The sequence below is a fragment of the Tursiops truncatus genome, chromosome 12, assembly GCF_011762595.2.
Source record: "Tursiops truncatus isolate mTurTru1 chromosome 12, mTurTru1.mat.Y, whole genome shotgun sequence".
Lineage (NCBI taxonomy): Eukaryota > Metazoa > Chordata > Mammalia > Artiodactyla > Delphinidae > Tursiops > Tursiops truncatus.
The window spans coordinates 33589180-33614151 of NC_047045.1; the positions used below are offsets into that span (position 1 = coordinate 33589180).

The following is a 24972-nucleotide window of genomic DNA, read 5'->3' on the forward strand; positions in this document are numbered from 1 at the left end:
TTCTCTGTGGAAATGTTCCTTCTGGTTTTCCTCTGAGTCCCTGCCATATATCACCCTCCGGCCTTGCTTTGGCTGCAACTATTCAGTTGTAAAATCCATCAGGTGAAGATTATCAAACTGTTTTCTCTTCTGAGTAAAGTGGTATCACCCTCACCTCCTGCGGCTCTTTGTCAACTTTGAATTAATTTCCTGAATGACATAAGATTCAGCACACACACACACACACACTCAGATATTGTAATGAAAGTCTTTTATGTCTTGGTTTGTGATTTATAATTTGTTTCATCAAGTATAAAACTCAAACGTGGAAATGTTAAGAGTTAACTGATACAGCTTAATTGGTCATTTCCAATTTTGATGTCAGTCTATTAACCTACTGATTAAAAGGCCATTGCAGAGGGTTAGTTTGCATTTGTTTTTGGAGTCCTCTATGATTTCTTTCTTAATGTTCTCAGCAGTGTACCATTAAAGTTTTTTGCTTAGTTCACATTCTGATTGTCCCTGAACCTGTATAGTTCACAGTAGGAAGGGGAGTGTTGATTCAGACAAATTTTTGATCTGTGTATTTTGGCAGGCAGAGTGTATACATCTTACAGTTGCCCCATTTTGTACTTTTATAAGTGTAACCAATTCACAATACTATAGAGATATCTTAGTCGTTACCCCCAAATTCCCTACTATATTGAATATTTTTCTACAAAGAATAATGAATGATTAGAAGACAATAATTATACATTTGGTGAATGTATTTAATGTGATTATTATATTTTCTAGTATTTCCATGCATATAATTACATACGGTCTGCTTTTACACATATCTTCCTGTTTTTCTGAATGTATTGCTATATTTCTAATTCTGTGAGTAGATAGAAGTAGTAATCTCAGTTTGGCTTGAGGAAACCAAAGCCTAAACCTGCATTATTCAAGATTTTGAATTCCAGTTGTCTAAAATTCCCTTAAAATTAGTTAATAGCAAAAAGAAAGCACAATGGTTCTCCGGCTTGTAAAGTACATGATCTGTCTTCAGATACATTTGGATCCAACTGGATCCAGGTCATAAAGTCTCAAACAGGTTCCTCTCCATCCCTCACCTCCTGTTTCATTTGTATTGGCTCCTTTCTCAGACAGAGGTACAGAGGTGCCATCATGATACGGAACTTCCTGAGAAGGAATGTGCTTCTTTCCCAATGGCTCCCTCAAAAGGCCTGGATTTAACCGACAAGCCAAGCTTGTGTCGCTTGGCCATGCCTGAAGCAGTGGTTGTTATCAGGCCTATAACACGTGGAGCTAGGAGATTGGGTCAGGGAATAGATGGGAGGGAAAAGGGCTCTGCTCTAACAGGAAGAGATGGCTGAGGAGACAAAACAATAGTGTCCTATCAAAGATGTTACACGATTTAATCAGATCATATTCTTGGTCTAATGAATTCCATGTTCTACTCTTTTAGTGTCCCATTTAGATCCATTAGAAGATGAAATGACATATAAAGACTCAACTTTAGGAGAATCCTTTAATATCTATTTCATTAAAGAACAAGCCTATTCTAACTGTCTTTAAAGGAGATGTTAGGAATCTCAGGATACAAAGTCTAATCTTTTTTTTTTAATTAAAATCTCTTTTATTTTATTATTTATTTATTTTGGCCGTGTTGGGTTTTCGTTGCTGTGGGCGGGCTTTCTCTAGTTGCCGCGAGCGGAGGCCGCTCCTTGTTGCAGTGCGCGGGCCTCTCATTGCAGTGGCCTCTCCAGTTGCAGAGCATGGGCTCCAGGCACGCGGGCTTCAGTAGTTGTGGCATGCGTGCTCAGCAGTGTGGTTTGCGGGCTCCAGAGCGCAGGCTCAGCACCTGTGGCACACGGGCCTAGCTGCTTCGCGGCACGTGGGATCTTCCCGGACCAGGGCTCGAACCCTTGTGCCCTGCATTGGCAGGCGGATTCTTAACCACTGCGCCACCAGGGAAGTCCCAAAGTATAATCTTTAAAAAAAAAAAAAAGCAGTGAATTCTGGTTTGACCTTTTCCCTCGATCCCACTATTCTTTCCAACTTTTGTTTTCTTATCTTTTTTCCACTCCTTTTGCCTTTTGAAGATATAGGTGCTAATAGGAAAATCTTTCAAACAATACCTACTTTCTAACATATCAATAGATAGGCACTACTCCAGACAAAATTAGATACCTCCCCATTACCCAGCATGTGGCATTATATTAAGAATGTTGATTTACTTGTTTGTCTAAATCATTTTTTTGACTTCCGAGTCTTATTGCCCAAAGTCATAATTGTGTTTGATGTCAATAACAATAATATTTATAAACGTTGAATGAGTGAATCAAACTGTAAAGCACTTAGAGACAAATGAAGAAAAAGATAATTGTGAAAGCATATGTTCATATGGGAAAAGGGATATTCAAGAGACCCAAGAGTCAGCAAGCAAAGGCATTTCCTCATGGCAATAAAACAATAATTCGTTAAATCAATATATTTTCAAAGTAGGAAATAACCAGGTTAATTAAAGTAGTGAAGGGACAGGGAATCTTCAAATTAAGATCTAAGGTACAAATGTGAATATGCAAATCAATTCTTATTTTTTTCCTCAAAGACCACTTCCTCATCTAAATTGATATTACTGGTGCTAACATACTTGAGATTCTCAGTTACTCCACTCTATAATTATGACATATTTAAAGAGCTTTATAGCCCTCATTTTTCTAAATTTATCTAATTTGATCCTTACAACGTGAGGTGCATTATTATTATACTTATTTTAAAGATGAGAAAAATGAAGCTAAGAAAGATAACATGACTTACAGTAGGGACTAATAAATTACAAAGCTAAAGCTCTAAGTCCCATTAGATTTCTGCGAAACTTTTACTTTTTCACATTTCTATGCGAAGTTACTGTTACAATTTCATATATAGAGTACAATATAAAAAGCTAAACACACAATAAGTGCATAAAAAGTTGTTAAGGACACATATTAATATGATTTGTTTGCATATCTATTGTTTTATTTGTCCAGAAATATCTATATCAATTTCTACATTATTCTTCAAATCATGCTTAAAATAGATCTTTAATATAATTTAATTTTCGGTTTGGGTAAATAATATATGAAGTATCGGGTTTTCAATTTTTATAGGCATTTGGAATTCGTATTTACATGAACCCAAGTTTCTGGTGTATTTTTGGTTTGCATATTCCTAGATTTCAAATTAGAAAGAATCAGTCTGTTAACATAAATCAATTTTAATTCATTACACTGAAAAAAGTGAATATAAACAATATTGATGAACACAAATTTTTAATGCAAGAAGCTAATTTGAGCTCCAAATATCGGGATAATTGGATGTATTGGACACCAGCTGGAAGTGCAGAGAATACTTCCCCTTGATATTGACTCTTCTCTAGATCAATAGCAGTTCCAAATGTAGTAAAAAGCAGACACAATTTAACAGGACCTAAATTATTAAGGCCAGTGCATTGTTGCTAGAGAGTTCATTAACAATGCCATCAATACAGTGTGGTTCATGGATGCTAGTAAGAGCTTCATGGAACATTTTAAAAGAGAATGAGATAACTCAATGGACTGATTTTAGTGGAAAAATTTAATTAGGTAAGAATAATTACATTAGTTAAATGAAACTTTTAATTGAAAACCTGTTGGCATTGTCTTATCTGCTTCACAGCTGTTCCTTAACCATTTATAAAGTGAAGAGTTTCTCTACATGGTGTTTGAGAAACATCTAAACATCTTGGAATTTGTGTATAAATGTTTAAAGTAGTTTAGACGGTGGCAGTAAAAACAAATAGGATATAGGATTTTCTGCTTGGGAAATGGTGCATTTTAAAGATATATATAGGAAAGAAAGAATTATATAGAAAATATTCATGATGAATATATATAATTCTTGGAAAGAATGCAAAATATTCATCTCCTAAAGCTTTCACAATTCTAACATTAGCACTCCATGGACTAAATTTCATATCTTATAAAGATCTAAAAGCTTGCTGAGAAATAATGCTGTTTTGTAAAATTATCTTGTTGACTGTTGTTAAAGAAAATGGCATCCAGCAAGAGTTCTTGCAAGATTGAAAGCCCCAAATTGTATAGTATAAACATAAAGAGCCAATGAAAACTCTTACTCTCAAAATGAACATTTAGACTGCCTGTTCAAAGTAGGGGAAATTGCTGCCACAATTTTTTTGGTAGCTTTTAGCTTAAGACAGAGAGTATTGGTTTGAAGAGACATAGACACTTATTCAAATTCACAAGTTTACAGGAACACCAAACAAATAGATCCATTAATTACTCATTGCATTAATCCTGGCCCTGGCCATTTCTTTTCTGAATCCCAGCAACACTATCGTCTGATACTGTTTCCTTCGCTTAATCTTCAAAGCATTGCTTAACTTGAATTTTCTTCCTAATTTACCAATTTGACTGTGAGGCTGAACCCATTCTATTCTTTTCCCTTCTCCTTTCTTTATCTTTCCTTTAAGCTCTTCTTCCTTTTAGCTCTCATGGGTACTAAATACCATACAGGTAGATACAAAATTCCATATTCCTTTCAAAGGAATTCCTTTAAAGGATTTTAAAGGTCTTTCACCATGCAGTTTCTGGAATCTCCTTTTATTCAACTAATCTGCAATACAGGAATCACTCTGATTAGTTAAAAACCATGAAATACAGGCATATTCATATCCTAACTCTGTAAGAGGGACAAAGGATGATAAAATCCTGAGATATTAGTAAATGACTTTGGATAAGAGAGAAAGGGTTTTAGTTTTTCTCTACAGAGTATCAGGAAGCCAGGGTGGGTTTTAGTGTGTGTGAGAAGTTTAACAGTGAAGTTGAAACAACAAAGAAAATATAATACAGGTATTGGCAGATTTTATTGGACCAGGTAGGAATTGGGTAGATTGTGAATGCAGACAATGGCTGATGAAAAGTAAACTTTGATGTCCCTTATTTATAAATTTGTATGAAATGTTGGTACAAAGTTTATTGCAAAAGTGCACAAAGCATAGAGCATTATGGGGAGGAGATGGATAAATTAGGATTTTGATTGTATTACAAAGGCCAATATAAAATCAGAATGAAAGGTGAGTTTTCTAGGAATGCAAATGTCCACCTGGTTCTAGCCCCTCCTTTTACAGATGAAGAAACTAAAGACTAGAAAAAACTACAAGGCAGATTTGTCCAGGTTCACATTGCTGGTAGGTTATCTGTCCAACAGCAGTCCTTCGTCTAGTAACAAAATGCAAGATACTGTAACATTTTACCACTTATATTTAAATTCTAAACTTGTCAGGTAATGTGTGTATATTCAGTAACTTTTTTTTCTTTTTGAGCACTGAATTGTGGCATTGTGTACACACCACATTTTACAGGGATCAAGTTGTTGTTGTACGATAATTTCCTTCCTGCCCCTTCTCCTTCCAGAATTTGATCTGCTTTCTTGCACAGCATGAAGCCTGTTCCCTTATTTAGGCTAACAGTGGGTGCAGAAGGGTTGAAACATTATACTTTCTAAACTGGTCCCTTGTTTTGGATAGGATCCATCTTGACAAGATTACAGCTCTTCTGGTGATCATCATCATCATCATCTAACACCTGCCTATGCACCACGAGCCAGGGATTGTGCAAACTGCTTTAATGTATTATCTCATGCAGTCCGTGTAGTCCACGCAGCTGCTGGTAAAGAACTCCGTTTCAGAGTAGTACAAAGAGCCGGCAACACAGTAAGCATAATGGCAGCTGCAGTGTAACTGGGAGAATTGTCTCTGACAATTGGCTCCCGACTGGGTCTGAGGGCATTTCTTCTTCAATCCCTCAGTTTCGTTAGCAGCCACTGTGCACCTGCTCCGTGCCGGGCAGAGTGCTGGCTGCAGTGTGCCAGCTGAATGAGCGAACCCCAGCCTGCCTTCCATGTGTGACCCTCACCCTTGCTCAGAGTGGTAGATGATCCTCTGTCCCATTTAGGCTTGTGCTGATTGTGCGAGGGAGCTCCAGAGGTCAGAATCCAGCCCTTTCCCCACCAACCTTAATATTCATGTCTTCCGATTGAAGAATCAATATTAATTGTTTTTCTCGTGGAACTATCTGGTTTATAAAAGTGGTTTTTCCAACAAGGAAAAGATATGGCAGATCATCATTTTTCATTTTCAATTATAAAATGAAGAAACAAGGCAAATGGGGATTTAAATTTTTTTTATTATTTGTTTTAGATAAAAGATCTAGTCAATGGGCTAGTCAAAAGATCTAGTCAATTTTGTTGTGCAGTAGAGACTAACACAACATTGTAAAGCAACCATACTCCAATAAAAATTAATTTAAAAAAAGATCAATGAAAGAGCCAGGATTCATAAACTTAAACTCCGTGTATGAGACCATGCTGCTCTTTGTGCTATGCACTATACTTCAGATGGGAATACAGAAATGAGCAAAATCTGCAACGTAGGAGTTCCAGAATGGATCTACCACCTGCCAGCTAGCATTCAGATCTCAAAGGAGACCTGCCTGCACTTATTTAATGGAAAGATAAATGTGTTCACGGAACTGTTACTATAAATTCATTTAGAAACAGGACAGAGGCTGCACTCACATTCCTCCCAGGTCTGAGCTACTGGCAGATTTAGTTCACTGTACCTCTGGGAGGGAATACATTCTAGCTAGATGGCAAAGTGTGATTGTTATTCAGAGCTTCCTAATATCTATTTCTTTTACAGTTTAAATGAACTTTTTGGTTGAATTCATCAATTTGTTGAAAAATGCTTTTATACACTTACTATGGGCAAGTCAATATATGGGATACCGTGCATGGTATTACAAAGATAGGTATGGTTATTATCCAAAAGATGCTTGTATCAAGAAAGTAAGATAAAAAATGAGAAAGCATAAATAGTTTTATTAAAAGTAGAATGTTCAAGGAGGAAAGAAGATACAGATCAGTGACACTTAGTTTGTGAGGACTCTAGTTACTTATAGAATAAAATGAAATTTATGAACCGTCTTCCCAGAAAAATGAATGATCAGGGTTTTTTTAATAGCTGTGTTGGAGTAAAATTGATGTATTATACTTTCCATATTTAAATTGTACAATTTGATAGGTTTTGACCTAAGTATACACCCATATAACCATCACTATAATCAAGATATGATCATATATCATATCACTCTTAAGATTAGTTACATTTAAATGTAAATTATTAAATACAGTATTGGGTGTGTTGGAGCCTAGGTCAAGAGCCCAAATATGTAAAAAGTGCTTCAGCAATGACATTGTCATAAATGTAACTCTGCTGGCATAATAGAGAAGATAAATGGGAAAAGGCTGTGTTCCAAGTTCTCCCAGGCAAAACTCAATGGGGTACCCAAAAGTCATGTTACCAGGGGAATGGAATATTCCAGAAGACTGCCTCCCCATTGGGAAGGAAGATAAATACCTTTGATAGCTTTTTTTTTTAATTTTCTATTTTCTTAAAATTTATTCCTTTTTTTTTTGGCTGCATTGGGTCTTTGTTGCTGCATGCAGGCTTTCTGTAGTTTCAGTGAGCGGAGGCTACTCTTTGTTATGGTGCGCAGGCTCGTCATTGCAGTGACTTCTCTTGTTGCGGAGCATGGGCTCTAGGCGTGCAGGCTTCAGTAGCTGTGGCTCGCAGGCTCAGTAGTTGTGGCTTGCGGGCTCTGGAGCGCAGGCTCAGTAGTTGTGGCACATGGGCTTAGGTGCTCCGCAGCACGTAGCATCTTCCTGGACTGGGGATCTAACCCTTGTCCCCTGCATTGGCAGGCGGATTCTTAACCACTGCGCCACCAGGGAAGTCCTACCTTTGATAGCTTTTTGCAAAGAGAAGTCTTCAGAGTATCAGAGAGATTTTATGTAGCAATGTTCCCTTCTATGATCATATGTAGTTAAAAATTGTTCATTTCTAACTGTTTCATCCTTCATGTGAATAAAGGCTATGTTTTAATTTTTTATGACTCCTAGAACATCTATCCCAGAACTTTACAAAAAAGATGTTTAATGATGATGATTATAGTGATCAGAAACTGAAATAGCATATGCACTCCATATGGACATGCTTGGTAATTTACTGCTTAGTACCAGAATCTTCTGTAAATGAAATCTAAGTACATAGAAATATTTTAACTAGTCACAGTATCCATTATTATTCCTGTTTTTATATATTTGGAAATGTTTCAATCATACATCCCAAATCAGAAATATTTAGCAATGGTAAATTTTATCATCTGAAACTTTTGAGAGCATCTAATCTCCCTGATTCTTCAATTATTTAAAAATATGCGGTGGATTTTTTCAGAGCATAAAAGAAATGTAAGCATACTTACATTTCAGTGTTCTTTCAATACTTTAAAGTCTCATCAGACTTGAGGTTACTTGAGATAGATGAAATAGCACTGGGTGACTAAACCAACTTCTGTGGCAATAGCTCAACCAAAGAAATTAGCAGTCATCACTCTTCCACCTGCATCCACGTTGCACACTGCATGACTAAAAGTAATTAAACTAGATATGAGATAAACCCAGCAATAAGGTAGGGAGATGGCTAATGTATATTTAAAATGTATGAGAAGGCACTTCTTGTGATCTTTTCAAACCATCCATTTAAAAAGATCATTGTTGTTTTACTGAAATGTGTAGGACTGTATTGCACAGTTTTAAAGGTTTGCAAAACAAGTTTTTGGCTGACAGACATTCTTTGTAGGTTAACTAGCTTATTTTGGAAAGAAAAATAAAGTACAACTCCAGTCTAGTCTGAGATGGGCTCTCAAGGGGGCTCGTATTGCTATTGATAGATGCTTGACCTAGTAGTGAAACACGGAGGGCTGCACTCGGCTCTGTCTGTACCTACCTAGACTGCGATTCCTTCTGGTCTGTATTCCCAGGGTGAACACATATTCTAGCTTTCCAATAAGTGTGATCTATTTATATATGTGAGTAATTATACTTGAAAGAGAGAAAATAAGATGGATTGTTTTGTCTTCCTTGCTGATTTATTTTTTCTCTCTGCCTAGATTTTGTCTTTGTAGTTTAGGATCTGAATGACTACAACTTTATCTAACCCCCTCCTATGTATTTTAATAATCAAATTGTATACATACTCCATTTTAATTTAGTTGGTTAAAATACAGTTTTGCTTACCTCTGAAGTTTTTTTAGAGGTAGCTATTATGTACAAGGAAGAAAATTTGACTTGGAAGACAAATGAACTATTATTTGAATCTCAGCTCAGAGATATACTGTCTTTGGGACATAATTGTCTGGTATTCAGCAGAACCTCCAAAAATATGAGATCTGCTGCCATCAGTTTCCCCTCCATGGCCTGTCATAGTTTCAGTGGGAATATGGTTTAGGGGAGATAGTTGGTTATGGTAGGTAGGATGGTGGTTCTAAGAATTAGACCTTGTCTGAATCGTGTTTTTAAGGCTTTTTTCTGAGTCTTATTTCTGCCAGAGTCTTATTATGAGAGTTTGGATGGTAGTTCTAAGAGCTAAGCTTTGCCTGAGTCTTGTTTTCTAAGTCTTGTCTCTCAAGGTGATGAGACCTTGAGAAGATTACTTCAACCTTGCTAAGCCTCAGTTTTCTCCTCTCTAAATGATAAGAGTAATATCACCTGAAACATAGGGTCTTTGTGAAATGCATATAGAGAAATGGACATAGTGTGGCACAGAGTAAGCATGCAATGTAACTTGACATTAATGATAATATAAAAATGATGACAAAGTAATTAACCTGTGTGTCTCCTCTACTTTTCTCCTCTTCTGTTCTACTCCTCCCTTTTTTCCTCGTATTTTTCCATTGAGAGAAGAAAAGTCAAGGCAAAGGATTATAGAGTCAAAATGAGAGGGTTGAGGACTTAGCAAGAGCTGCTCAATCAAACTCTACAATTTAGAGTTGGGAGTAAAGATGCCCCGTAAGCCTGATCTTGAAAGATACTCTAGTACCTTTGCCTTTTGTAAACCTAATGAGCAGCAACTATATAGAATAAATCTACTTCTTTCATGACCTTGTTCCTGGTTAATGTTTCTATTCTGACTAACCTATTATAGACTTAATCTCATACATCAATGTATTTCTTATTTTGTGAATTTATATTTACCAGTTCTCCACAATCTATACTTTCCCTTACTTCGTAGTACATTTTCATTATGTAAATATTTACTGCTTATTAAGAAATTATATAGATTAATGTATTCAAGTACTTATTTATTTCTTATATTTTATAACTTTAAAACAATTTAAACTATTTTGCTTTATTAAATATAGAGCACTGAGCAAGAAACTAGAGAGAAGTATGTAAATTCTGGATAGATTTTCTAGAGTCAAATCCAGCTCCACCTCTATATGTTACGATTTTTAGACCAGTTACTTAACTGTTCTCTGCTTCAGTTTCCTATTTTATACAGACCCAGTGAATTTCCAACTGCATGATGGTTATGAGAATTAAAGGAAATGATTTAAGGAAAGTGCCTTACACATAATAAATACTGAACAAATGTTAACTAGTAATATTACTAAATTAAGGAAAAATTTCAAGCTTATACATTCTCATGAAAATAAGAAAACCACTTTTGATAAGCTGGAGTTTTCTCAAAACTTTCCAAAGTTGAAAGAATTTACATATGTACAGTTTTGCAAAAAATACAGTAAAGGAAAGCCTGACAGGATATCAAGTTTAAATGGACAACAACTCCATATTATCACATAAAACAACTAGTCTAAAAATAGGACAAAAAAAGCACTCTAAGGGCTTCCCTGGTGGCGGAGTGGTTGAGAGTCCGCCTGCCGATGCAGGGGACGCGGGTTCGTGCCCCAGTCCGGGAAGATCCCACATGCCACGGAGCGACTGGGCCCGTGAGCCATGGCCGCTGAGCCTGCGCATCCGGAGCCTGTGCTCCGCAACGGGAGAGGCCACAGCAGTGAGAGGCCCGCGTACCGCAAAAAAAAAAAAAAAAAAAGCACCCTAAGCAGATGAAAATATCAGAGAGAGTAGTTTCAGAAGTTCTATTTATTGCTTTATAATAAATTAACATATTTTTAAACTGGAAATTCAAGAAGAAATTTGATCAACAACTTTTTAATTATAATTTTTTTCTCTAGTATTTATCTTATAGTTTAATAAATATTGTCTTCCTTTTATAATTATATTTAAAATCACAGATCTTAAATAGTTTTATTATCATCTAGTATATCCTCTGATCCAGAAGCTAAAACTATGTACCAAAAATGATTTTCAAAGTTTTAATTAAGCAAAATTATTTCCGAGCATTGTCATTTTAGATAAGATTACTATTCTAGGATTTTCATATAAGTCAGTAAGTCATGGCAGGATAGTAGTAATATCATAGTTTGTGTTCTTTTAGTTATTTTGTGACAGTAGATCAAAATTTTCATCTTGGGAATAATTGCAATGGTATTTAGTAAACTTCCATCTTAAAAAAATGCAAAAAGTAAAGAAAAAGGAAAAAACATAAATTCTACTATCTCCCAAGAGTAATTATTAGTATCATTTTAGTGTATTTTCTTCCCTTCAGTTTTTTTTGGTTGTTGTCCATATAACATGCAATATGATGTTTCAGAATACTTGCTGTGAGCAGTGAGGCTGTTTGAATCTGGACCTCTCTGCTTTTTACCTGTGAGACTTTGTTTAGTTACTTAACTTCTCTCAACCTTAGCTTCGTCATTTGTAAAGTGGGAACAATATCAGTGTTTTTATTAAACCATTACTGTGAGAGTTAAATAAGTTGAATAGTACATATTAAGTACTCATAAAGATGTATATAATGGTTTATGCTAGAAATACAGTTCTGTATAAGCTATTTTTGCAGTTAGCATTTTACCACTTGCAATTTCTCATCTGAATATTTTTCAAAACATGATTTTTAATGTTTATGTGAAATACATTGTGATTTTATTGTGTTTCCTTATTTTGAACATTCAGTAGATTTCCACTCTATTTTATTTTTTTAGAGAAATAATGTATGTAGCTTTTGTTCTTATCTTTGATTTTTCTCAGGGCAAATTCCAGAAAGAGAAATTACTAGGTGAAAAAGAACATGGATATTTTAAAACTCCCTTGTGGTGCGATCTGCAAAATTGCCCCTTATCTTCCCTTTAGTAGTATCTGAAAGTGTTCATATCTCTATACATTTGTTGACAGTGATTTTTTAAAACTTCATTTTATTTTAAAATCAAGTGTGTCTCTCATATCTTGGTAACTTTTTTTATAACCATCCATGTGGTATATGAAATATGTCCTCTGAGTGTTAACTCAGGCCAAAGACAATAGCAGTCTGATCCTCAGGCTCATGCTCTGTGCCTGTTATCAACTCCACTACTCGAGTTTTCACTGTGCAGCCCTCAGAGTGTGTGAAAGCAGTCAGCTGGTATTTACCAAATGAAGGTTATGAATCTGAGCTCTATTCCCCAAAGATTTATGAACTATAAAATGGTATTTTTATTATGTTCTGTCACTGCATTGTGCTGTTTAGCTGCCTTCCATTTTATGTGGTTAAGTTCCTGAGGATACATTTGCATGAAAGCTACTGTGTGTACTCATTTTGTATTGTATTGTGGCAAACGCTATTAATCTACAGGGTTCCTATTCATTTTGGAATTCATTTCACAGCTCACTAATTGTGTGAATGAGAAGAGGAAATATATGCTTTTATTCCAAACCATGCCAAGCAGATGGCCCAAAGTTCCTTGCTGCCCGCATTGTCAGTGGCTCTCTTCTGTAGGTAGTGAGCCTGGCATTGGTCCGTCAAACACAATGTGAGGGTCCATTTAACACAGCACTTGACCGTCACTGAGCCTCTGGTTTGTTATGACTTACAAACATTTTATTTTTTATCATCCACCTCTAAAGTGGTCAGTTGTTTGAGCAGGTGCACACACAGTAGAATTCATATTCGTCTTACTTGAGAAGCCAAAATGAATTTGTATTCATATGGAAATTTGGGGAAAAGAAGACAGTGCAGGGAATTAAGTTTAGTTTCTTGAAAAGGGATTAACACATGTATTGAGATTCAACACTCTAGCATCATTTCTGAGATTGAACCCTTTGAAAAGCTGAATTGCAGAAAAAATTAGGGTTTATATCTTTAAACTTTTTAGGTGAATCTCTTCAAATTTCTTTTTTCTTCCTATGTAAGGAAATTATTTACTTATTTACTTTTATATACAATATGTAATTTATGTAACCATTCAAAATGTTCACATTGGCATTCCTTGTGTGTGTGTGTGCGTGTGCATGTGCACACACGCACACGCATGCACGCATGCAGTAGAACAGAGTAAGAGACAAAAAATGAAATAATGCATGTCTGCACACATTTCCTACTTCAGCAGAGATACTAGGATGATACGAAATTGGGTTATCACTTCAGGAAAGGGAGGGTAGGTCAGATGTTCTAATGGAGCCCGTGAAGTAATTTGATCACAATATCTTATTTAAGAGAACCACAGCATGTGGAGATACTGTTTTCTCCCTTACATGAAGAAAAACTGGGTATTTATTTCTCTCACCCTTTCTTTCTCTCCACTTCTAAACCACCCATCATGGGTCTCCCATGTTGTATTGATGCCACATTTCCTTTTCTCTCGGCTTTCAGACGGATGCTGCTCTCATGTATGATGCTGTGCACGTGGTGTCTGTGGGCGTCCAGCAGTTTCCCCAGATGACAGTCAGCTCCTTACAGTGCAATCGACACAAACCCTGGCGCTTTGGGACCCGCTTCATGAGCCTAATTAAAGAGGTGAGTCAGGAGAAGCACATCTGTCCTGTCTTGATTGTCCTCAAGCTGAATGAATTGAGATTATTGCATTTTTCCTAACAGGTGACCTTTTACTTTTATCTCTTAAATTAAACTTTCTACCTTTCCCCATACAAGCAAAATTAACATTTTTACTAAATAATATGGAAGGGAAATGGATTTCCTACAAAATATCTGTGATTGTGTGAACAGATGAAAATCAGTGACCTATGATTTATGACATTGTTAGTTTTCACCTTTCTGAATCTTTATGTATGTTACTTTTCATTTATGTGGAAACATAGATGTTTGAAGAATGTTTATGTCATAGGCCACATGATATGCAATGAATTTTTAACAGGAATGCCCTTTGCACTACACTAAATTACACCCAATTTGTAAGTTTTCAAGAATTATTTTTTAGAGCTATGGTTCTTAAATATAACGTCTAGTTATTTTAATTGTATTAGAGTTAACATAAAACAAAATATATGGATTCATGAAAGTGCAAAGTTTACTTCATGTTGCATAATACAACCATTTTTATGGCCATGTATCATTTCTAATTATGTCTGTTATAGTTTTAGACCAAGCATGCCCATAGTGAGAAAAAAAAAAAAAAGAAAGAAAACTCTTAAAGATCACACACAAACATACACACTCACTTCATACACACATATTCTTCCCATTCTTCCTCTCATGAAGGAAATTCCTTTGTCAGCTAAGGATACTTTTTATTTGATTACAACAGGAGTTTTTTTAATTAAAAAAAATTTTATTAAAGTATAGTTGAGTTAGGAGTTTCTATATGAAAGTTTAACTATGAAAATTTAATCTTTGCTATGAAAAGTCACAGCTGTTATTACCATATAAAATTTTTTCTTTAATGGCTTAAAAGAAATCATCAGCTCATCATATAATAAATTACTCATCATGAAAATAAAAGTGCAAATAGAATCATAATTAAGAATCATCAGGTCCTTGGCAAAGAATATCCGTGAATTTTCCTTGTGTAATTGTTACTGAACTCTCAGATAGATGAAATGATACTCCTAGAACAGTATGCAGTTCTTTTGTTACTCCACATTCTATATTTACTTCTGGTGTAAAAAGCTAAGCATCACAGGGCTGCAAACATAGCACCCTGGTTTGGCTAGTTGAAGAAGAGCTTTTTCTGAATGCAGCACTTGACAACTGAGAAGTGTCAAACAACCCTGTGAGAGGCTGTTGTATGAAACTCGCTATTGTATTTATTGTAGCGTGTTATTGAGGATCTTGTCCACTAAATCTGGGGTCCACAACCCCCCGGGCTATGGACCGATACCGGTCCACGGCCTGTTAGGAAGCAGGCCACATGGCAGGAGGTGAGCAGTGGGTGAGCGAGCAAAGCTTCATTTGCTGTTCCCCATCTCTGGCGTTAACGCCTGAACCATTCCCCGCCACCATCCATGGAAAAATTGTGTTCCATGAAACCAGTCCCTGGTGCCAAAAAGGTTGGAGACCGCTGCACTAAATCACACAGGGTCACTCTTATGAGGACCGAAAAGAGACATTTCTGTCAGGTCTCAGTACCAGGAAAAGCTGAGTTTCTCCTGGGCAATTGGTGTGTCTTAAATTATGGATCCTGTATGTTACAGTTCATCATATTTTCTTCTTTGCTTTGGTTGCTGGAAAGTCCAGAATTGAATTTGTGATTGGATTTATTAGTTGCACAGTTTCACCTGGTATACATTTCCCTGTGCTGTCTTTAACCCAGATTTGTTTTACTGTTCTGCACTTCTGCTTCTGTACTTCTTGATCCCATTGCTTATTTTTATACTAAATATGGATTTTTGTTAACCACCTGCAATTATTTTCTTTGGACGAAGTTGAGTTAATAAAATTTTTTTCTTCCTTACTGGAGACCTGTTAACACAGTAAACTCAGTGATGACCTGTTGCAATATGCATAGAGATATATATTATAGTTTTTTTTTTCTATTTTATTTGTAATTTATTAACCTAAATCTATTTTAGAATCCCTACACATAAGTATCCAAGAAGCACATGGAGCCTAAGAAATGTAGTAATAATGATATCCATCTGTAATCCTTATTGGAATGTTACCCTTTATCTACTGGGCTTTATTGCTTTTGAGTCTCAGTATATATTCTTTCAAACATAGTTGTGAGTATATGTTACATTATTTAAAATTTTCATATGTAACTATTTTCCCAAGCTACTTGCAAATGACAAATAATATAAAACATGTAGGGGCTTCCCTGGCGGCGCAGTGGTTGAGAGTCCGCCTGCCGATGCAGGGCACACGAGTTTGTGCCCCGGTCCAGGAAGATCCCACATGCTGCAGAGCAGCTGGGCCCATGAGCCATGGCCGCTGAGCCTGCGCGTCCGGAGCCTGTGCTCCGCAGCGGGAGAGGCCACAACGGTGAGAGGCCCGCGTACCGCAAAAAACAAACAAACATGTAATTGGGGCTATATAACCAGCAGAATAGAAAATCATTTTATATTAAAAAAAAAAACCTCATTATTTGCTCACCTTTGAGGGATGAACCCATTGTGTAGCTAGATTATTATATTCTCACCCCCTTCTACCTGGAGAGAGCCTTTTACAGGAAGTATAGTTTGATGTGAAGTAATTTTGATACATTTCTCCCAGCCTCGCACAAAGAAAAATAAAGTAATAAGTTAATTATTCTAAGTGGAAAATATATAATTGAAGCAGTATAGCATAATTTTTCCTAGATTCAGTTTCTTTCATTGTAATAAAATGTTTACTTTATATTAGTTTGGTGTTAGGAGTGGTATTTTATAATAGTAGTTCTATTTGTAATCTCCAGCAAGATAGTCACTATCTCATAAATATTATAAGTGACCAAACTCTTCTCACTTTGCTAAAAGAGGTTTGCTATTTAAAACATAAACCACAAATTTCTCATAAAGGAAAATTATACCTGGTAAATGCATTATTTAAAATGAAAAATTTACAATAAATTTTTACTGAGACTAGGATATCATATTTAGAAAAAACCTCCGTCATAGTTCAGAAGAGAATAAAAATGTATAGCAATGTAGATTTATGAGAAGTAACAAAAGGTAAAACATTTTGTACAAAATTGTTTTATCTTCTCATCCTTTACTAATTTATGATTTTTGTTTGTTTGTTTTCCCCATAGGCACATTGGGAAGGCCTCACAGGCAGAATAACTTTCAACAAAACCAATGGCTTACGAACAGATTTTGATTTGGATGTGATCAGCCTCAAGGAAGAAGGTCTGGAAAAGGTACTTGAGACATTCAGTTTACTTACTTTAATTATTAAATAAACGTACCCTAGTGAAGAGATAAAGCAATATTTCCTGCTGTAGATACATTTCATTGACATTTAACTTTATTGAGTAACTCTAAAAATATACATCTTCAATTCGTTATATATATTGAATATAATAATTGACTATTAGGACTCAAGGATAAAGGATATCTTAAGGCAATTTAAATGTTTTTATTTTCTCATCAGGTTTTTCTGATTCTCTGCATACAATGTATATAATATTAATTTAAAATAATATACATAATATATTAATATAATCTTAATTAGCTGTAATATTTGATACAATAATTAGAAAATGTTTGATGTAATATGAATCTTTGTATATGCAGCTTATAATCACAGGCCTTCATAGACTTTCCTACTTAGAGCAGACCATACAGAAGGATTAAATACTGAAACATGTTTCTGCTCCTGGATCATATTCAAGAGAAATGCCTGAATTAATGTACATGAGTAAATTAGGTATGAACACAAATGCTACACATTACACTGGGTCTATCTTTCTTGATTCCATTTATAGGTATTGAGGTAAAGTACAAGAAAGGCTCTTAGAATTTGGGTGTGTGTGCTTACTTTAAGAACATTTTAGTGTAAGTTTGTAATATATGAATTTAGCTGTTTTCTGATGGATTCATTGAAAGTTACAGATTAAAAAGATATATTGATAAGAACTTGAGAAAAAATTCTTTTTGAGATAACATCGCTTTAAAGATAGTGAGTTATGTTTCAGCTAACAATTGAACATGGAGCATCATTCATAGATGGAAACTGAAGAAGGAAATTGAATCAAAATAAGGGGTATTTTAGCCTGAGAGAATAGTATATATGAATGTTGATTCAAATGATGCAGGAGTGAGAAAACACATATTTTTGATATCACCAGGACAAGAAGTATATCATGGCCAACTGATGGCTGAAGTTAACAGGGGTATTACCTCTTCTCATTGAGAGTTTCAGGTTGTACCCTTTGTCAAGACCATGCAAAATTAGGAATCTTTTATAATAAACTGGAACTAAAATATTCGTGAGGCTGTCACTTCCTAATTACCTTACTTCCAAGATAACAACATTAGTCTATACCCAAAATTGGAATTGATAGTGGTGGAGTTTAGTCAGCTCATATGGGCTTATCTCAGTGTTTACTGGGGATGTTATTATCTTATTTTTGGAAATACCTAAGTCACTAGGATGAACTTTGACCACTGCTTGTATTTCAACACATCAACATAAAAATGGTGATGCTCTTCCTGTTACCATAGACCCAGTCCCTTGGACTCAAAGAAAATATTAGAGAAGGTTTTCCTAGGCTCTAGTGTGAATTATAATAAGATCCTGAATATAATGGTTACCAAGTATATGTGAGGATCTACCATATCGATAAGCAAGGTATCACAATGTGAGTTATAAATGTTGACGTGACATTCATCAATATTTTGTGTTCAGACAGAATTAGGCTGAAATCCTTGTTCTGTCATTTACTATTTATAGACAAGTTTCTTAATCCTTCTAAAACACAGCATCTTCAACTGCATCCTGGGGTGGTAGCAATATCTGCCTCATTAAGCCTCCTAAGTTTTGTTGATTTTACTTTTATTTTTTCCTAAAAAGTATAGTTACCAATCCATAGATGAAAAAACAGAGTTCCTACCTTGATAGAGTTCACACTTTGGAAGATTCAATAGATGGTGATTCAGGAGGCTTAAGTTACTATTCTAGTTGTATCACAACAAGTGTGTGAACTTCATCCTTCCATCCAACTTCTCTGGGCCAAATTCCCCATCTCAAAAAAAGTAGAGTGCAAAGGGCTTCCCTCTTGGACAGGCTGAAGTGAAAATATCATGGTCTCTAAAAGAACCTGGAAATACGTTAATAGGGGTCGAGGCTAGGAATTTTAACTATCCTCAATTCTATCTTTTCATGCTACTGCCTTTTCCTAGTTTTGTCTTGGTCATCTTTGACCAGCACACTTTATTTATTCATTTAATTCTCTAACAAATATGCAGTGAACTTCTATCTTGTGCCCCTATGAAGGTTTTGCTCTAGTGAAGAAAATCTGCCAATTATAAATTGATTCATAAAATTATATTGGGTTGGCCAAAAGATTCATTCAGTTTTTTCCATAAGATGGCTCTAGTAGCACTTAGTTGTCTTTAACTTCATTCGAAATAATTTTTTTAGACTGTATGTGACAGCTGTCATATCAGCATGCATTTAAAAAAAGATATCAAAATTGGTGAATTTTTATGTAGCCATTTTAATATTGAAGATGGAAGAAAAACAGCAACATTTTCAGCATATTATGCTTTATTATTTCAAGAAAGGTAAAAACCCAACTGAAATGCAAAAAAAAGATTGTGCAGTATATGGAGAAGGTGCTGTGACTGATTGAACGTGTCAAAAGTGGTTTGCAGAGTTTCGTGCTAGAGATTTCTCACTGGATGATACTCCATGGTCTGGTGGACCAGTTGAAGTTGATAGCAATGAAATCAAGGCATTAACTGAGAACAATCAATGTTATACCACGCAGGAGATAGCCGACATACTCAAAATATCCAAATTAAGGGTTGAAAAGCATTTACACTAGTTTGGTTATGTGAAGCGCTTTGATGTTTGGGTCCACGTAAGTTAAGCAGAAAAAACCTTCTTGACCGTATTTCCGCATGCGATTCTCTACTTAAACATGATGAAAACGTTCCATTTTTAAAACAAATTGTGATGGGCAGTGGCAAGTAGATACTGTACAATAATGTGGAATGGAAGACATTGTGGGGCAAGTGAAATGAACCTCCATCAACCATACCAAAGGCCGGTCTTCATCCAAAGAAGGTGATGTTGTGTATATGGTGGGATTGGAAGGGAGTCCTTTATTATGAGCTCCTTCCAGAAAACCAAACAACTAATTCCAACAAGTACTGCTCCCAGTTAGACCAACTGAAAGCAGCACTCAACGAAGAGTGTCCAGAATTAGTCAACAGAAAACTCATAATCTTCCATCAGGATAACGTACGACTGCATGTTTATTTGATGACCAGGCAAAAACTGTTACAGCTTGGCTGGGAAGTTCTGATTCATCCGCCATATTCATCAGACATTGCACCTTCGGAGTTCCATTTATTTAGGACTTTACAAGATTCTCTTAATGGAAAAAATTTCAATTCCCTGGAAGACTGTAAAAGGCTCCTGGAACAGTTCTTTGCTCAAAAAGATAAAAAGTTTTGGGAACATGGAATTATGAAGTTGCCTGAAAAATGGCAGAAGGTAGTGGAACAAAAGGGTGAATACATTGTTGAATAAAGTTCTTGGTGAAAATGAAAAATGTGTCTTTTATTTTTGCTTAAAAAACCAAAGACACTTTTTGGCCAACCCAGTAATATAGTATTGGGCAGTGAAATGTGCTAAAAAGAAAGATCTCTTGCTTGTATGTCATTAAAATGATGTATTTTGAATCATTTTCTGAAATGTGAATCTTAGGATTGAAACAGTTAATAGGAGGAAAATCCAGACTTCTGATGTTTGTAACTGTGGAGCAGATAAACCAGGAAGGAGCAGGTATATTTCTGACAAACAGAGAAGTAGAACATATTCAGGGAACTGAGCTTGGAGTTAAAATGCTACTCTGGACACAGTTTTCCACTTAGATAGGGTTCATAGATCAAAGTGAATTCTTTCTCCTTTATCTCGACGGAGATCTTGGTTAGAACCCAGCCCAGTTCGCCATGGTCTAAGAAGGGTCACCAGTACCGCACACACAACCAACCACATCTGGTTTGTTTGTTTGTTTGTTTAATTGGAGCAAGGAATAACAAATTTATCAAAAAAAACGGCAGTCTGAGAAGACGGTGGACTTGTGTCCCAAAGAACCATCTTGCCTGAGTTAGAATTCAGGCTTCTTTTATACTAAAAGGGGAGGGAGTAAAGTCAAACATTTCCTGGTTCCGGTCAGCCTCCAGAGGGGATGTGTTAATTTCTTCCTTCCTGCAGTTATTCACAGGTGGCAGGTCTAAGGAGGGTCACCAATACTGCATACACAACCAACCACACCTGTCCAGACAAGCTCTTGGGCCATGGCAGTGCCTTCTCTAAAGCAAAAGAAGGAGAATAAGGGGATAAAACAGTAGGCAACTTTGTCTACCTCAGGCAATAATAGGACAATTTCTTTATTTAAGATCCTGGTATTGAAACTACTAACAATAGGAAAAGGAAAACAGAATAAGTGATTTTCGCAGCTTGAATTTTTCTGGTCAGTTCAAAGACCGTATTGTATATTCCACTTTCAAAATATGTTTAGAATCCATCCATTTCTCCCTAAATCCATTGCTACAATCATGGCCAGGGGAACCTTCCCCGGACACATACACTGGAGCCCCAACAAGTCTCTGTTCTACTCCTCCTTGTAATCCATTCGCCAAATCATAGCAGCCAATGGATGTCTTTAAAAGCAAAATGATCCATGTCATTTCTCTAATTTAACTCATCCCTTTATTTCCATTGTATTTTGATTAAGATCCAAACATGATTTACAATGAATTCCCTACCTCTCCCACTCAACTCTCACCATCTTCTCAGGTGTTTTCTATGCTCCAGCTATACTGGCTGTTTCTCATTTCCTCACAAGGTCAAGACTTTCTATTACTTTGGCAGTAGAGTTTTCCTGGTCTGGAATACCCATTCCTATCACCTTTGCCTGGTTAACTTCTTACTCATCCTGGGGGTTGCAGCTTACATTTACTTCCTTAGATAGGTATTCCCTAAGCCTAATCAAATTTAAGTTTCTCATAGTGTCCTCTACTTTTTCTTCCTGACACTGCCTATAATTGTGTATTTACATACTTTTTTTTTTTTTTTAAAGACTGCGTCCCTAGCCAGAATACACATCCTATTAGGTGCAGAAAAATGTGTCTCCTTTCTCACTATTTACATATTCAAGGCCTAGCAAAGTGTCTGGCACGAAGTACATCCTCATGAAATGTTTATTGACTGTTGAACAAATGAAGGATCTCTATGAGAATCATAAGAGATACTTCACATAGAATACTTACTCAGGTGTCTGGTGCAGAGTTATTTTCCAATAGCAGAACTTTTTTCCCCCCACTTTTTCCAGCTTTGCTCCATACTTACAAAGTGGGAAGAGAAATCCAATAGTGGATTTCAGACAATCAGTGGGCTGGGGTAGTGGGTCAAGAATTCAAGGGGTGAAGGATCTTATAGCACAGGAGAAAGCAGCACTGAAGTCTGAGCTTATAAGGATGCACCAATGGCATCTCTGGTCGTCTACATAGTGCAGTTGAATACTTTCTGACACTTCATTACATCGATGAGTAAAAATAAATATTCTATTTATAAATTTTCCTTTTTTTTATTGTAAGTTTATGTGTGGAAGTAAACAAAGACCACTTGGATGAGAACAAACAGAAGTTGTTATGCAGAGCTTGCTATAGCAAGGGAGCAACTTATATTTGGCAGAGATTCAAGGGCAGGCAAGGGAGTGGAAAAGCTTTATTTGGGAAAGCCTCAGGTGTGCTCTGATTGGAGATTGTTGGCATGAGAAAACTGGAGGTGGGCTAACAAGAAGCAAGGTATCTTGGGTGATTGGTTTGGTGAGTTTCTCTGGTTGCTTCTGAGTTGGAAGAGAGGGGGAAAAAAAAGGAAGCTGCAAGTTATTGAACAAATCTTGACCATTCTGGGCAGATTGCTGCAGAGGTTGTGGCTTGGCTTCCCATGATGCTTGCTTCAGAGGATCTGGTTAAAGTCCTATTGTCGTACATGGTCTGACTGTTATCTATTTGTGTATTCAGTCTGTCAGTGGAACTTGGAAGAAGAAGGAGAAATAGCAAAAAGAAAAACGGCCAAGAAAAATGGACATAATTGACATGAGGAAATAAAAAATGTCTTCATAACTGACAATAAAATTAATATTTTTAGGGTTTTTTTAATATAATGTTTAACTGGGATATGATTTACCATTGGAAATGGCTTAACTTACTTACCTAGTCTTCTGAGGCTTAGCTATGTTTTAGGAAAGACCAGCTTCAGATGGAACAAAAGCATGACTAATGGAAAAAGATATTAAGAAATATTCAGAAGGTTCTTAGAATATTACTTCAAAAAGATTCTGTTTAGAGCAAAAATAGTTGGAAGGGTTTCACACAAAATAGGTTTGAACTGAGTTGATGACACTACACGAAAATGGTGTATTTCCATTGCAAGCTGAGCTATCTAAAGGCCATTTAAAAAAAAAAAAAACTTAGACTTTGAAAAGAATTCCTTCTAAGAAACTATAATGCAATAATAAAATTGCTTAATCCTACCATATTATTGAATTTTATTATTGAATGTCCATTGTGACAACTATGTACATCATGTGCTTTCCAAGAAAAAAAAATCAGTCTCTTGCTATTATACTTTATTAATTGTTCAAATGGATTTTTATTATACTAGAGAATATTTTCTTCTAAATAGAAATGTTAAACTAAAATCATACCTGTGTACCTCTCTTACCCTTTCTGTAGCATCAGAATTTGTTATCTGTTCTCATTATTTTGCTGATAGTCTCTTAAAATGTGATATTTATATTAAAATAGAACTTGGAGAATAGAATGTTCTGTCTCCTCAGTGGAAAGGCCTAATAAATCCTTATTGAAATTGGCTTTTATGGTAATATTATATTAATTTAGAAAAAAAATAAAGATCAAACTAATACATTTATCTGGCCAGAAATGGTGCTAAGGGTCCTGGAATTGTATAGGCCTGTGAACAGTCATGCCATGTGTTTGCCTCAGCGTGCTTTTATAATAAAATCAGCTTCTAACTTGTGCATCTTTAGGGAAAATCTTGGAAAAGAAAACTGGCTATAAAAAGCCATCTTATGTAATATATGTTTGCCAATTTCTACAAAATTAAGTATTTATATAAATAATATAAATCAAAATAATCCATATTTGCAAACCTTTAAAAAGTTTAAATTTGTTATATTTTACTTTCAAGTGGAGCTTCATTTCAACTTTTAAAATCTGTGTTTTCTGAATATTCACTGCTTGCATTTTTACCCACCAGTAGAGAAACTGCTATCAGCAATCCATAGGCTTCCCACTGAAAACTCAAATATTTTGATAATATATGGAGAGAGTGAGAATTAGTAGTGAAACCATGCCTGCCTGAGTTTACAGGCATATATGTTCCAGGAACAGAACATGTTTCAAAGTGCTTTTTGAAGATTTTTTTTTTGTAGAATATATATATATATTTTTAAAAGTGGTAATTTCTGTAGAAAATTTTACTATTGCGCTTTCTCTTGCCAGTAAAATCCTATAGTCATTAGCTCCCTGTGTAAATTCCTGAATGGAATTTACAGTCTTCCAAATTTATCTAAATCTGAAAATCCACACTAGATAAGTGAGACTTTTTTTTTTTATCTGTAGAAACCTAATGCATAGCAGCTTTTATCTTTCTCTCTTTGGCGGTATTTGATACATATATCTTGGTCTCCATGGCAACAATGACCCCCAACTTTCCTAGGAACTGAGATTTCTTTGGCCTCTCTGTAGGAAAGCAATGCTAATGGTGATGTTGACCAGTAATCTTTAAGCCAGTGGGAAATGTGTTGTTTGCTTCTTAAAAAGCAAAACTGGATCCCAGGCAGGACCCAAACTTAGTGTCTTTTTTTAGAGATGTTAACCATTTAATTTGTCCAACTCTTATAAAGAATCATTACATGCCCTATTTCACAACTGTACTGACATTTTTTTGGTTTGTGTCAGTATATTTATAGTTATTATTTTGCTTGATAACTTTCAGGTTGGTAAAATATTTAAGAAAACTCTGTATGATGTTTATGTTTAAAAATCAATAGGATTGCCTTACTTGAGGGCACACAC

At 35.7% G+C, this 24972-nt stretch overlaps 1 protein-coding gene across 1 annotated transcript in view; it reads left to right on the forward strand.

The window, feature by feature from the left end:
- The window catches only part of GRIK2 (glutamate ionotropic receptor kainate type subunit 2), a 1042171-nt gene that overhangs the window by 781964 nt on the left and 235235 nt on the right, over nt 1–24972 (forward strand). The window contains exons 16-17 of the mRNA XM_073789463.1: nt 13631–13774; nt 16944–17051. Of these exons, the coding sequence (XP_073645564.1) occupies nt 13631–13774; nt 16944–17051 (252 nt within the window). The remainder of the gene's footprint in view (nt 1–13630; nt 13775–16943; nt 17052–24972) is intronic.